The sequence below is a fragment of the Oikopleura dioica genome, chromosome PAR (genome assembly GCF_907165135.1).
Source record: "Oikopleura dioica chromosome PAR, OKI2018_I68_1.0, whole genome shotgun sequence".
NCBI classification, from domain to species: Eukaryota; Metazoa; Chordata; class Appendicularia; order Copelata; family Oikopleuridae; genus Oikopleura; species Oikopleura dioica.
Window position 1 is genome coordinate 7,659,479 of NC_137293.1, and position 11,650 is coordinate 7,671,128.

General features: G+C 42.3%; 4 protein-coding genes across 4 annotated transcripts; 1 reads left to right on the forward strand and 3 right to left on the reverse strand.

Annotated features, from left to right (window-relative positions):
* The first annotated feature begins 76 nt into the window (after nucleotides 1-76).
* LOC145701593 (inactive phospholipase C-like protein 2) lies at nucleotides 77-5,597 on the forward strand. The gene is made up of 13 exons (XM_081778803.1): nucleotides 77-1,227; nucleotides 1,336-1,579; nucleotides 1,683-1,692; nucleotides 2,044-2,332; nucleotides 2,497-2,750; nucleotides 3,228-3,457; nucleotides 3,502-3,737; nucleotides 3,972-4,215; nucleotides 4,325-4,363; nucleotides 4,561-4,724; nucleotides 4,846-4,934; nucleotides 5,179-5,247; nucleotides 5,292-5,597. The coding sequence occupies exons 1-13, from the start codon at nucleotides 139-141 to the stop codon at nucleotides 5,350-5,352; spliced, it is 3,018 nt and encodes a 1,005-aa protein (XP_081634929.1). The 5' UTR covers nucleotides 77-138; the 3' UTR covers nucleotides 5,353-5,597.
* Nucleotides 5,598-6,539: 942 nt separating this feature from the next.
* Nucleotides 6,540-6,943, reverse strand: LOC145704729 (spermatogenesis-associated protein 17-like). The gene is made up of 2 exons (XM_081782199.1): nucleotides 6,818-6,943; nucleotides 6,540-6,772 (listed from the first exon to the last, which is right to left on the reverse strand). The coding sequence occupies exons 1-2, from the start codon at nucleotides 6,938-6,940 to the stop codon at nucleotides 6,554-6,556; spliced, it is 342 nt and encodes a 113-aa protein (XP_081638325.1). The 5' UTR covers nucleotides 6,941-6,943; the 3' UTR covers nucleotides 6,540-6,553.
* Nucleotides 6,944-7,026: 83 nt separating this feature from the next.
* Nucleotides 7,027-8,057, reverse strand: LOC145701594 (spermatogenesis-associated protein 17-like). The gene is made up of 5 exons (XM_081778804.1): nucleotides 7,925-8,057; nucleotides 7,614-7,876; nucleotides 7,346-7,570; nucleotides 7,167-7,299; nucleotides 7,027-7,034 (listed from the first exon to the last, which is right to left on the reverse strand). The coding sequence occupies exons 1-5, from the start codon at nucleotides 8,028-8,030 to the stop codon at nucleotides 7,027-7,029; spliced, it is 735 nt and encodes a 244-aa protein (XP_081634930.1). The 5' UTR covers nucleotides 8,031-8,057.
* An 83-nt stretch (nucleotides 8,058-8,140) lies between these two features.
* Nucleotides 8,141-10,175, reverse strand: LOC145703069 (uncharacterized). The gene is made up of 5 exons (XM_081780382.1): nucleotides 9,295-10,175; nucleotides 8,733-8,860; nucleotides 8,609-8,692; nucleotides 8,364-8,567; nucleotides 8,141-8,318 (listed from the first exon to the last, which is right to left on the reverse strand). Exons 1-5 carry the CDS (start codon nucleotides 9,379-9,381, stop codon nucleotides 8,171-8,173), a joined length of 651 nt encoding a protein of 216 aa, XP_081636508.1. The 5' UTR covers nucleotides 9,382-10,175; the 3' UTR covers nucleotides 8,141-8,170.
* Between the last annotated feature and the right edge of the window lie 1,475 nt (nucleotides 10,176-11,650).

The window sequence follows — 11,650 nt, forward strand, 5'->3', positions numbered from 1 at the left end:
GCTGTCAGGTCAAATCTCCTGGGAAAGCGTAAATGAGGGTCTGAAGAAGCGGGATCTTGATCCCAACGTCAGACAGTGTCATTTGGCTCGCTGCCCACCGAGCTGACGGTAAGATCCGCGAAGGACTGCCTAAAACACATGTACACAGGCGGTCAACTTGTCAAAGTGCGATCTGCCTCGCGCGTTTATCGACGATTCTACTGGCTAGATGAAGAAAAGGGGGAGCTCCGCTGGGAGCCCTCGAAGAAAGACTCTGACAAGGCACGCGTGCGGCTGAGCGACATTCACGAAGTCCGAAGCGGAAAGAATTCGGAAGTGTTTCTTTCTGTCGATGCTGCTGAGCACTTTCCGAACGAGTGTGCCTTCTCGATTGTGTACGGCGAAGAGTACATCACTCTCGACCTGGTTGCGAGTACAACGGAAGAAGCGAACATCTGGTGTACCGGCTTGCGACATTTGATCTCAGGCCTATCGACAAGTGCTTCACCTGGGGACACAGCTCGAGAGGCAAGGGAAAAATGGCTTTCGGACATGTTCCGGGCAGCCGATGTCAACTCGGACGGCTTTATGGACGAGGACGAGTCCGTTCAGCTTATCAAATCGCTTTCCGACGGCGTTCGAGATAATGTCATAAAAACGAAGCTGCGCGAGTATTTGAAATCGATCAAAACTGCTGACAGTGACCAACCAGTTGGACTGACTCAATCTCATTTTATCGAACTTTTCAAGGATGTCGCCACCCGAGCTGAAGTCTATTTCATTCTTGTTCGCTACGCAAGTCATGAAGATGCTATGTCCGTCGATGATTTACGCTCGTTTCTCGAAATTGAGCAGGGGATAAATGCCAGTCGAGAAATGTGTCTGAATATCGTGGCGGAATGTGAGCCATCAGCACAGTTGCGCGAAAAACACATGCTTGGCATCGACGGCTTCACGCGTTACCTCACCTGCGATAAATGCGCACTCTTCAATCCAAAGAAGCGGACTCCAACGCAAGACATGGACCGCCCCTTCTCTCATTATTTTATTTCTGCATCGCACAACACGTATTTAATTCAAGATCAATTATCCGGGCGTACGTCTCTATCCTGCTTCCAAACCGTGCTCGAAAAGGGATGCCGCTGTCTCAGCTTGGACGTTTGGGCCTTTGTTGACAACAACAACGAGAAGAATCTCATGGTTCATCATCCAAGGAACAATCGCCAGCAAGTGAGATTGCAGCTTTCCGTAAGTAGAGCGGCTATTCTATTTTTGGCATGTTACTGTCGCACCTTGTCTCAATTGCATTTTTCCCTTTATCTCGGGCGCGCGGAGCGTTAAATTTACTCGTTTTAGGCCGTGCTGAATATAATCCATGAATACAGTTTCTCCTCCTCCGATTTTCCTCTTATACTCGTTATCCGCGTCCGCGCCACCGAGTCCGGACAGCATCACCTCGCCGACCTCCTCCACGAGCACCTGGGAGACTACCTTTGCACTGCCGAATTATTCAACACGAGCGTCAATAACTCCCTGACGCCTGAAAAGCTGAAGAAAAGAATCCTCCTTGAAATCTCGGGACGCTCCCAAGACGACCTGAGTCTAAGCCACCGGGATCAATTCACCCTTTTTTTATTTTTAATCATTTTTCTTTTTTCCTTCGAGAGTTTTTGCTAATCGATTCACTTAACTAGTTAGTTCAGTTTTCACTTTGTTTGGAAATTACTCTGGAAATTAGATTAAATTTTGATGGATTGAATACAGCGACCCAGACTCAAGGTTATTTTTAAGCGAGGGTGGATAACGCTTGATTAAACTTTCCCGGTTATCCGGGCTAAGCCAGGGTTCTTTAATTCATTTTACTCTCAATTTTCAATTTGCAGGGCTTTTCTTTTAGCCCGGCTGAAAATTGATATCAACGACGACTAGACTAATAATCAACAAGAGTAAAGTCGATGAAAATATTTTTGCATTCAAATTTATGCACAAAAATGGACCTTTTTTGGCACATCTGTTTCGAAAATGTCAGAACTAATCAACTTAAAAATTGATCCCGCTGTAAAGTGGGACACAAATCCGCGAAACTCCTCTTATTCCTCGCTTGGCGAAAATGTGCTTCTTCAAAACCGATATCGTTACCGGCATCCCGCAGAAGAAGGCTGATTTGGAAATGTCAGTAATGCCGGAGACTGTAGCTTCGCGCGTGGCAACCAACAATGCCGAAGCGCTGGTTGAAGCGGGTTCGACGCAGTTGATCCGCGTAGAGCCAAATGACTCAAGAGTCGATTGCTCTAATTATAATCCTCTCGATGTTTGGAATATGGGCGTGCAGATGGCTGCTCTTCATTTTCAGGTACGTATTTTCCATGATTCATTCAATACGAATCCCTTTTTTTCTGCATAGAATATCCATTAGTTTCAACCACGCAAAAGCGGATGCGTGAGATTTGGCGACAAATGGACAAGGGCGTACTGCATTAAGCCAGCTCGTGTGCGGTTATTAATATTTTATCTAAGACGCCTGGACTGATGATGGATCTTAATGAAGGCATGTTCGCGGCGAATGGCGGCTGCGGCTATGCGCTCAAGCCATCGATCATGATTGACTCGGAAAGAACGATCCGCTCTGAGGTCACAACCTTGCACTTGCGAGTAATATCGGGCACCGACCTTCCTAAGCCGCGCGGTGCCGGCTCCAAGGGAAGCGTCATCGATCCGTACGTACTCATCGAAGTCTTTGGCGCGGCGACCGATTGCGCTGAGCACAGGAACTGGGTACCAATAAGCGGTTAATATTCATTAAGAAGGGTTGACTCACAGGATGAGTTTTTCGGCTCTCAATATTGTTCTGAGCTCGACAACCTGTGGAAAAACCTGAGTCAGGGTCTGATGATGCTTAAATGAAAAGCCGCGAAGCGGCTTTAGTAAAATCGAAGCCGCAAAGCGGCTTTTTTAAAAAAGAAGCCGAAGTCATAATTTTCAGTGGATGAAAACGGTAATATTTGCGAAGCCGCTTTGCGACTTCGTTTTCAAAAAACCGCTACGAGGGTTTTCATTCAAGCATCATCAGACCCTGACTCAGGTTTTCTACACAGGTTGCCGAGCTCAAATCCTGTCTGCCTCTGTGGAAAATGTAGACCCATCGGCGTAATTTGTTTACCAAGTTCGTCTAATGAATAATTCAACTCTCCCTGACCAGCTTCTCAATAATTATTTTTAATCGCTTTTGTTCACCCACGGGATAGAACTCGCACTGTACACAATTGCGGGCGAAATCCAGTTTTCGATGAATCTTGCGAATTTCGTCTGACAGTGCCTGACATGGCGCTAATTAGATTTGTCATTCTTGACGATGATTTTATTGGTGATGAGTTTATCGGACAATACACCATCGCCCACTCTTGCCTTCTTCCTGGCTACAGGGTCGCGAAACTAAGTGGCATATTCGGAGAAGATTTGAATGGCGCGTCCTTGCTAGGTATAAGAAGCTGCCATTGATCCCCATCTGAATCGGTATTGTAGTGCACGTGGCGATCAGCTCATCCCGCGAAACTAAGCAGAAGAAGACCGTGCTTCGGCGCCGCCCGAATAAGCCCATGTCCAAGCTGCGTACTGTTGGGTTCAAGTCAGCCGATGAACTGTATAAATCAATATCACAGTCTGCCAGAGAAGCAGCTGACTTACGGCAACTTCATGAAACGTGTACTAAGGATTTCAAAGAAGCTGCTGGATTGCAACCGGTTTCGAATGTCAAACAGGTAAGATCTGGGCTCAGCAGCCTGTGTAGAAAACCTGACTCAGGGTCTAGAAGATCTTCAATGAAAAGCCGCGTAGCGGCTTTTTTTTAAACGAAGCCGCAAAGCGGCTTCGCCAGACTTTGATAATTGATTGGAAAAATTTTTTGACCCTGACTCAGGTTTTCTACACAGGTTGACGAGCTCAGAGTAAAATGCACTTTGAAAAAATAATTTATTAATTGCTTTTTCATTAAGGTCATGAAGCACCTGTCAGGAAGGAAAATGCCAATTAAATTCCGAATGATCGAAAATGTCCTGACAATGAGGCTTGACGGCGGCCAACTTCCAGAGCATGGTCGAAAGTCGGCTCAAGCCACGGACGCCTTAGTAAACACGAATCGAAAGCTTACGATCACGGGCCCTGTTTTGCTTGAGAAGATGGAAGCAGCGCTTACCCAAGCCACAGAGCTCTCGGAAACTATCGAGAGTCTAGGAAGTGGTGAGTATTTTTATGAAGTAACTTTGACTGAGTTGTTAGTTTCAAAAACGAGCTGAATTGAAAAAAAAGCAGAAGTTTTTGTTTATTTCCATGCTAAACTTGTTTATAGTCAGTCCAAATCGGACTGGTCGCCGTATGTCCTTGCCTGGTATGCTAATTTCTTCAGACTATGAAAAAATTTATAACCCAAGTATTTTTTTGATTTTACTTGGTGAATTGACCAACTGATTAACATTTTTATATCAGATCGATTTTATATCAAGCTGGAGTTTTAATTCGAATTCGACCTCCTTTAATTTTTGATTTCTTGATTTTTATGAAGAGTTTATTTTATCAAAATTTAAGTGGACGGATTGAAGAGTAAAAAAGCCGCGAAAGTTCACGAAAACCATGCTTGGAACTGCCGACTTCTTCGAGGCCAAATCGAGCTTCTTCGAACTGCGATAGAAGCAGCAGCAACGCAGTTGATACAAATTGTGGAATGTGCAATTCAATACGACATGGTTCAGGTAATTTGTCCTTTAGTGGTCTAGATTAGCGGCCTTTGCTGAAGACCCACTTAATTCCACTGAATACATGAATCCTCCCCTTTGACAACAACAACGACTCTCGTTAATAATAATTGACTAGGGCGAGTTGCCAGACGAATGGCGCGAGACAATTCTGAATCCCTCTCCGAATGACCAGCTGAACGACAAGAAACTAGGCCAGCGGTACAAGTAAGTGCATTAACACTTCTCAAAAGGGCATAAATAACGCTCCCCTCTGAACCGGGATTTAGATTGCCGCCGCAGAACCGGCTATCTAATGCGTATAAAAGTCTTAAGAATAGGCAAGTCGGGTTTTCGCGTTTCGTGATTATTGATTTCCTTCCTCATCCCTTGGGGCGTTTGGTTTTTATGCTTATCATAACTAATCCATCGATATTGCAATTGCCTCTTTTCTAACACTTCTTTCCTTCAGCACTAACAAATTCTCGCTACGAGGACTTCACAGAACGCTCAGTGCTGATTCGACTTCGCTTGGCAGGAGGTAAGCCCTCTATCGTCAATAAAAGATAATGGTTAAAATTTTAGTCTGCTGCCAAAGTCCCTCAAACGTTCATCAAAATCCTCAGTTCAAGACTCGACAAGCTGAAGAAGAGTATCTTTGGCGCGCGCGGCTGGTTTTTCGAATTCCCCGCTATTCCCATTCTATCTATTGCCATTACGCTAACGCTTCATTCAAAAATCAAAATCTACGACGTGCGACCAAGAGGAGCTCAAGGAGATTCAAGAAGTTAACGTCGAAAAAAAAACTACACAATAATAAAATATTTTGTACAACTAAAAACTAAGTAAAAACTCAAAGTTCCGCAGTGTTATAATTGTAATAAAGAAAAATTGAAGGTACTGCTTCTTTCAACTTCTTTCTCTTCTAGAACAAGCAGGAATCGCTCTTCATTTTCTCAATGCAGCAAAAACTAAACTAACCAAGAGACTAATAATGCAATCAAGGAAGAAAATCCGTGAGGAATATAATCAAATAAGAGAAGAAGCATACGACAAAATCAGAGAAATTTATAAGTAAGACTTCATTATCGGATTCTGAGTTCTGCAAGTACCTGTGTAGAAAACCTGAGTCAGGGTCTGGAAACTGATTGAAATTGATTGAAAAGATGATTTTGTGAAGCCGCGGCTTCGTTTTAAGAAAAAGCCGCTTTGCGGCTTTTCATTTTAGATCTTACAGACCATGACTCAGGTATTCTACACAGGTTCTACACAGGTAAAACTGTGGTTTCAGCAAAAATTGCGATGAAGATCGGAAATATAAGCGCGACGCCCTTGCTCTGATGTCGAGAAAAAACGAAAAATTCAAACATTGGGAAGAGCAGGCGAGGATGCAGAAGAAAAAGAAGAAGAAGGAGGAAAAAGAGGTCCGGAAATTGACAAAAGAAGTGCAGAGTCTTGAAGGCACATGGAGAAGACAAGAAAGAAGAACACTTTTAGCAGATATTGAGCAAGGTCAAAAAAGAATCAAAGGAATGGGCTCAATTCCCAAGCTTTCGAAATATTTCTTGGTTCAAAAATTGAGTCCAAAAAAGAACATGCTCGCAAAGAATCATTTTACAAACATGAAATGGCAAATATGATTGAATTTCTGAAGATTAGGGCTCCTGTAAAAACCATATCATTGATATGATATCAATAATAGGGACCATTTATCCTTTATTGGCAAAATAGAGAAGCCCATAAAGCAATGCGTTAGCGGCGAGAAACAATTCACTGGTCTTGGACTTCGATGAGCATTTTTATGAGAAAAGAAAAACGCAATATTTTTAAATAAATAGCCTAATCATTTATTGAACAACTTTCATAAGTTTCGATCTTTCAGCATACGATTTCCCCAGCCGATCGAAAAGCGGAATCGACGGGACTTGTGAAATAAATGGAAGCTTGTTTTTACACTGACTCTCGTCACGGACGGTCGTGCGGTTGAAGTCGCGCGGGTTGTATGCCGTCTGGCCCCACAGCGTTCGCTCGTAATTGTTGCATTTTGAAGAAGCAGTGGCGAATTTCTGAAATGAAAGTTACTCTTTCAATGTTCTATTAACTTGGCTAACCATGGGCTTATCTTGAATGCTTTTCATCCAGGATTCTTGTTTGTCCTTTTTAATTTCGCGCTCGGTAGTGTTGTACGAAGTCAAAACTCGAAGAGTTGGTTCCAGAGGCCTGTGTTTTTGCATTTGGACTTTAACGGGTCAGATATTTCTCTGGCCGAGATAAGTAAATCTGCGCTCGACAACCTGTGTCCAAAACCTGTGTCAGGGTCTCAAAGAGCTTGAATGCCAGAATGAATAATAGATTGAGATGGTTACATTGGCGAAGCCGCTTTGCGGCTTCGTTAAAAGAAAAAGCCGCTACGCGGCTTTTTATTCAAGAACCCGGACTCAGGTTTTGTAGTCAGATTACCGAGCCGAGAGGTAAGAACATGATCCCTGTCTGATTCTTTTCTTCTGAAAGGACCGAAGCATTCAAGATCATCTGGAGGAGAATAGTTTTTATATCTTCTTGGCGAGGGAAGCGGTTGGACAATCACCAGAGGCTTGAAATGAGAGCTAATGAAATCAAGAAAGAAAACATTCAAGTACCTCGACGCTATGTCGCTTTTTCTTCTTCAAAGCAGCTGTCTCTTCTGCGGTTTTCTCCATAATTTGTTCTGGAACTCCTGGCCTGGCTCTGGTGCTGATGAGATAGTGGATACTCTTGCGAGCGTTTGCCATGTAACTTGCTCTCCGCCATTTTTCCATTCGAAGCTGCATGTTGCGAACTTTTTGCAAGTGCGCTCGAGTTTCTTCATTTTTTAACGCAACTGCCTGAAAATTCGGTAAACCGGAGGAAGAGGAGTAATTCGAGTACCTCTAGGAGCTCTTTCCTTTTGTAGAAATCCATGACTGTCTTTCTCGAGTGATACCCTCGCCAAAGCGCTTGAAACGGAATGATGTACTCTCCGTATTGTTTTCTGAGTCTGATCTTCTCCTTGTGCTTCTCGATCATATCCATCTTCTTGTTCGTCACGACTTTGCGCAAGAAGCCGACAACCATGTTGGACGCGCGAGTGCGTTTTCGCTCTCTGATTTTCGTTACGCAGTTTCTCCACCAATTTTGCAAGGTGGAGGCCACTAATGAATAAGATTCCGTTCAAATTTATAGAGAAAAGAGTCCAGTACCGAAGTGCTCATGCTTGCGAAATCGCTCCGCTTCTTCATTTTTCTCAGTAATTACTTTTTCAAGCTGCTCAATCTGCGACTGTCCATAGCTCAAGTAGAGGCTCATTTCAAACTAACTTGTTTCAGCTTTCGCTTTTACTTGTAAATTCACATTCTAGAACCGGGGTACCTTTTTCCGAGAAAACACTTGCGACTCAGCCACTAGCAAATTGCGTTAAACATTAAAAATGTGATGTTTATTTGTGTTTACTGGGCAGGAGAGACCATGATAAAGCCAATCTGCATGAGAATGGCAATGCCGACAGTGATAAAGATAAAGACAGGGTAATTGGCAGTCAAGTTCTCGACAGTAAGCCATGCTCGCCAAGATGGAATTTCTTGCTTTTTCTCCTCTCTTGAAGTTGATGATTAATTTTCTTCTTTTTTAATGTGTTCATACCTGTATTGCTGTCGGAACTTGAACATATTCTTTTCGCACAAAAATCGATCCTCGCTCTTTTCATATTCGACCTCGGGAAAGAAGTTTTTCGGGAAGATCTTTCCCTCGTCGTGGAGATAGATCATGCGCATGATTTGAGTTTGCTCGACCTCGCTGAGTTCGTACCGGCCGGTCCGGTCTACGAGCAGGTGGGATAGATTCACGCTGAAGTTAATGGTCAATTTTGGCTTCATTTGCTTACATACCCAAAGTACTTGTTCAAATACTTGGCAATGAAGAGCTTTCTGTTGTTGTTAACAACCCAGCAGCGGCCAAATCTTTTGATGTACCTGATTTTTTAAAGAATAATTCTGATTAAAAAGAGCTCACTTGATTTTCATGCGCTTCTCAAAACTGTAATCGTCTGCTTTAATTGCTTCTAGTATCTCTTTAATTTGATCATGAACAGAAATTTCCACCGTCTCTTGTTCTGGTTTGTCTCCATCTCCTACCGCTCCCTAAAACATCAATCACAAAAACATCTAAAGACTTTAAGGGGGGGGTCGACGAGAATCGGGATTTTTTCAACCAAAATTCCGGAAAAACCAGCTTTGAATGAAAAATTCTGATTGGTCAGGTGAGTAGAAAAGGGTTTGAAAAATACAGCGGCGAAAACTAGAAAAAATTTTGTCCAGAAAAAATGGGCGTAATCGTGTCTCAAAGTGGACCCCAAATTGCAATTTTTGCAATTTTCCGATTTTTTCGATATTTTTTTCCGGCACATTTGGTAAGGAAGTGCAAGAAATTTCTGCAAACTATCGCGAAACTCGTTGCCGCTGTATTCTAAATACCCTTCTGTTCTCACGTGATAAGTCAAAATACGTTTACAGAATCGGATTTTTCGGGAAAATTGGTTTAAAAGTTCCGATTCTCGTCGACCCGCCCCTTAAACCTTTGAAAGTTCTATTTCTTCTGTAAACGGAATCTCTTCGCAAGTAAAGTTGATTTCATTAAGTTTCTTTCTCTGAAAGACATCCATCTTTAATTCTAATTGACTAATGAAAACAACGACGATATAACCATTTTTCTAGAGAAATTCTTTGGAATATGGGTTTCGGCATCGATTTCACCAGAATTTCTCTCTTAGCAAATTTACACGTGATTGATGACGTCACAAGTATAATTTGGCATGCATTCGGACTTTTACTAACGGAGGTTTTGATACTCACGTGACAGTTTCCTCACAATTGTACGAAGAAAATGTTCGATCTTCTTTTGGTCTTATCAATTTGATCTTTTCATTATCTCAATCAGGGCTGGTAAATTAGCGCACTATTTTCTCTCGAAGAAAAAAAAAAATTAGCGCACTAATTTTTTTTAGAGACATTTTCGCGTCTTTCGCGCCTTTAGTGCACTAAAATGACACTAATTTTTCCTCTTGGGGAAATTAGTGACTTTTCGAGAGCTGATCAGCACTAAAGACGCGAAAAAAGAGGCTCTTTTTCATCATCCAATTGGCTCTTCCCGGATGATAGTTTCATGGAAGACGATTTTCATCAGGGAAGAATTTCTTCAAACTGAAACTGCTAGATATATAAAAATCAATGCATCGTAAATATGACACAATTTAATTTAAAAAAAATTACTTATTTAGTAACAAATAAGTTGAAAAGAATAAAAGTCAACTTTTGTTGGAAATTCTTTTTGTCGAGTTAAATGATGTGCTAAGATAAGCTTTGCTAGGGAGGTCCTCTCCCTAATTTTTTTATCGCTGGGCCATCCGCAGCTGGATCTTCCTGCTTTTCTTCATTTTTTGCTTTTCTTCTTCTTATCGTTGTCCGACAACTTCTCATCGTTGTCCTCAACAGTCTCTGAAGCTAAAGCAGCCTTGACTGATACGTTCTACTTTCGTGGTCTTAAGAGCTCTTCTCAGTATCTTTATATAATTCTTTATTCATAGAATCATATATATTTGATAGCCCAGTTCCTTTATTTTTTAATTTAAGGGGCTTGACAAAGGCTTGGAACATTGAGTTGATCAATCTCAGTTCTGTCTCTAACCTTATTATGGTTTTTATCAGAAATTTTAAGAATAATGTTTTTACATTTGCTGATTTCTGAACCCGCGGGGCCTGTGGGCGCGAGGGTAACGGGCGCCCTTAACCCCCCGGGGGCCCACGGGCGCGGAAATCTGCGGGGCCCCCGCCCGGACCCGCGCGAAATTTTTGAGTTTGCCCCCGCGCCCGCCCGCACCCGCGGGAAATTTCGGAATTGGCCCCAGCGCCCGCCCGCACCCGCGGAAAATTTTGAAATCCGTCCCCGCGCCCGCGGAAAATGTTGCGGGTTTATTAGTCGAACAACGACAAGATTGACAAGAAAGGGAAAAAGCAGGAAGAACAAGCTGCGGATTGCCCTTCAATAAAAAAAATTAGGGAGAAGACCTCCCTAAGAAAGCTTATCTTAGGCTAAAAGTCTAAGCTTATCATTCAAATCCAGCACAAAAAGAGTTGCAAAAAAAAATTGTATTTTTCCTATATAATATATTCCCTATATTTGTTACTTTAAATTTATAAAGAAAATTAACAAATGAATTGACAAAGTCTTTTTTGACCTTATATTAAAATTCACGCCCTCAATTACCCAATCCACTTTATTGAAACCAAACTTTTTGAAATTCTAATATTAGCGAAGTTTGAAATTCTCAAACTTACGTATTCTTTAGAATTAAAGAGCCCGCGCTCATTGGCGGGCCAATCAGCAGCCTTTTATTTCGACACTTTTCGAGACACACGCGAAAGAGACGCGAAAGTCACTAAAGTCTCGACAAAATAAATTCGCGCACTAATTTTAGTGCACTAAAAATTTTCGACAGATTTTAGGACGCGAATTTACCAGCCCTGATCTCAATTCTAGTCCCTCAGAGTAACTATGACAAAGAACACTTTCATTGGAGATATGGTTTCTGAAAATCAGAAGAGGCCATAAAGGTCAAGATGTTCAAATATCGTCCTTGGGGAGCGAGATCCAAGACGGATCAAGCACCTTCTTTCCCGGACCAAGAATTCCGTCTGATCTTATACAAGACAATATTATGGTTTTCTCAGATATTATTTCTAGCTGATAAGATTGTAGCTGTTATCATGGGCGACACTGGAAAAGTCGCCGAAAGTCGTCGAATGTCGCTGAATGTCGCCAAATATCGTCACTCATTTTCGATGACATTCAGCGACATTCAGCGACATTCGGCGACATTCGGCGACTTTCCCAGTGTCGCCCGTTATCATGACCTTAATAAAAAGAAGATGATC

What these genes read in the sequence shown, in the direction of transcription:
- LOC145701593 (XM_081778803.1), top strand. Translation starts at nt 139, where the DNA reads ATGTACACAGGCGGTCAACTTGTCAAAGTGCGATCTGCCTCGCGCGTT. An exon ending in CGGTTTCGAATGTCAAACAG is followed by an intron (nt 3,738 to 3,971) that starts GTAAGATCTGGG and finishes TTTTTCATTAAG; the next exon opens with GTCATGAAGCACCTGTCAGG. An exon ending in AAACTAGGCCAGCGGTACAA is followed by an intron (nt 4,935 to 5,178) that starts GTAAGTGCATTA and finishes TCTTTCCTTCAG; the next exon opens with CACTAACAAATTCTCGCTAC.
- LOC145704729 (XM_081782199.1), bottom strand. Translation starts at nt 6,940, where the DNA reads ATGCAAAAACACAGGCCTCTGGAACCAACTCTTCGAGTTTTGACTTCG. An exon ending in GCATTCAAGATAAGCCCATG is followed by an intron (nt 6,773 to 6,817) that starts GTTAGCCAAGTT and finishes CTTTCATTTCAG; the next exon opens with AAATTCGCCACTGCTTCTTC.
- LOC145701594 (XM_081778804.1), bottom strand. Translation starts at nt 8,030, where the DNA reads ATGAGCCTCTACTTGAGCTATGGACAGTCGCAGATTGAGCAGCTTGAA. An exon ending in TCGCAAGCATGAGCACTTCG is followed by an intron (nt 7,877 to 7,924) that starts GTACTGGACTCT and finishes CTTATTCATTAG; the next exon opens with TGGCCTCCACCTTGCAAAAT. An exon ending in AAAAGCGACATAGCGTCGAG is followed by an intron (nt 7,300 to 7,345) that starts GTACTTGAATGT and finishes TCTCATTTCAAG; the next exon opens with CCTCTGGTGATTGTCCAACC.
- LOC145703069 (XM_081780382.1), bottom strand. Translation starts at nt 9,381, where the DNA reads ATGGATGTCTTTCAGAGAAAGAAACTTAATGAAATCAACTTTACTTGC. An exon ending in GAGAAGCGCATGAAAATCAA is followed by an intron (nt 8,693 to 8,732) that starts GTGAGCTCTTTT and finishes TTAAAAAATCAG; the next exon opens with GTACATCAAAAGATTTGGCC. An exon ending in TATTTGAACAAGTACTTTGG is followed by an intron (nt 8,568 to 8,608) that starts GTATGTAAGCAA and finishes CATTAACTTCAG; the next exon opens with CGTGAATCTATCCCACCTGC.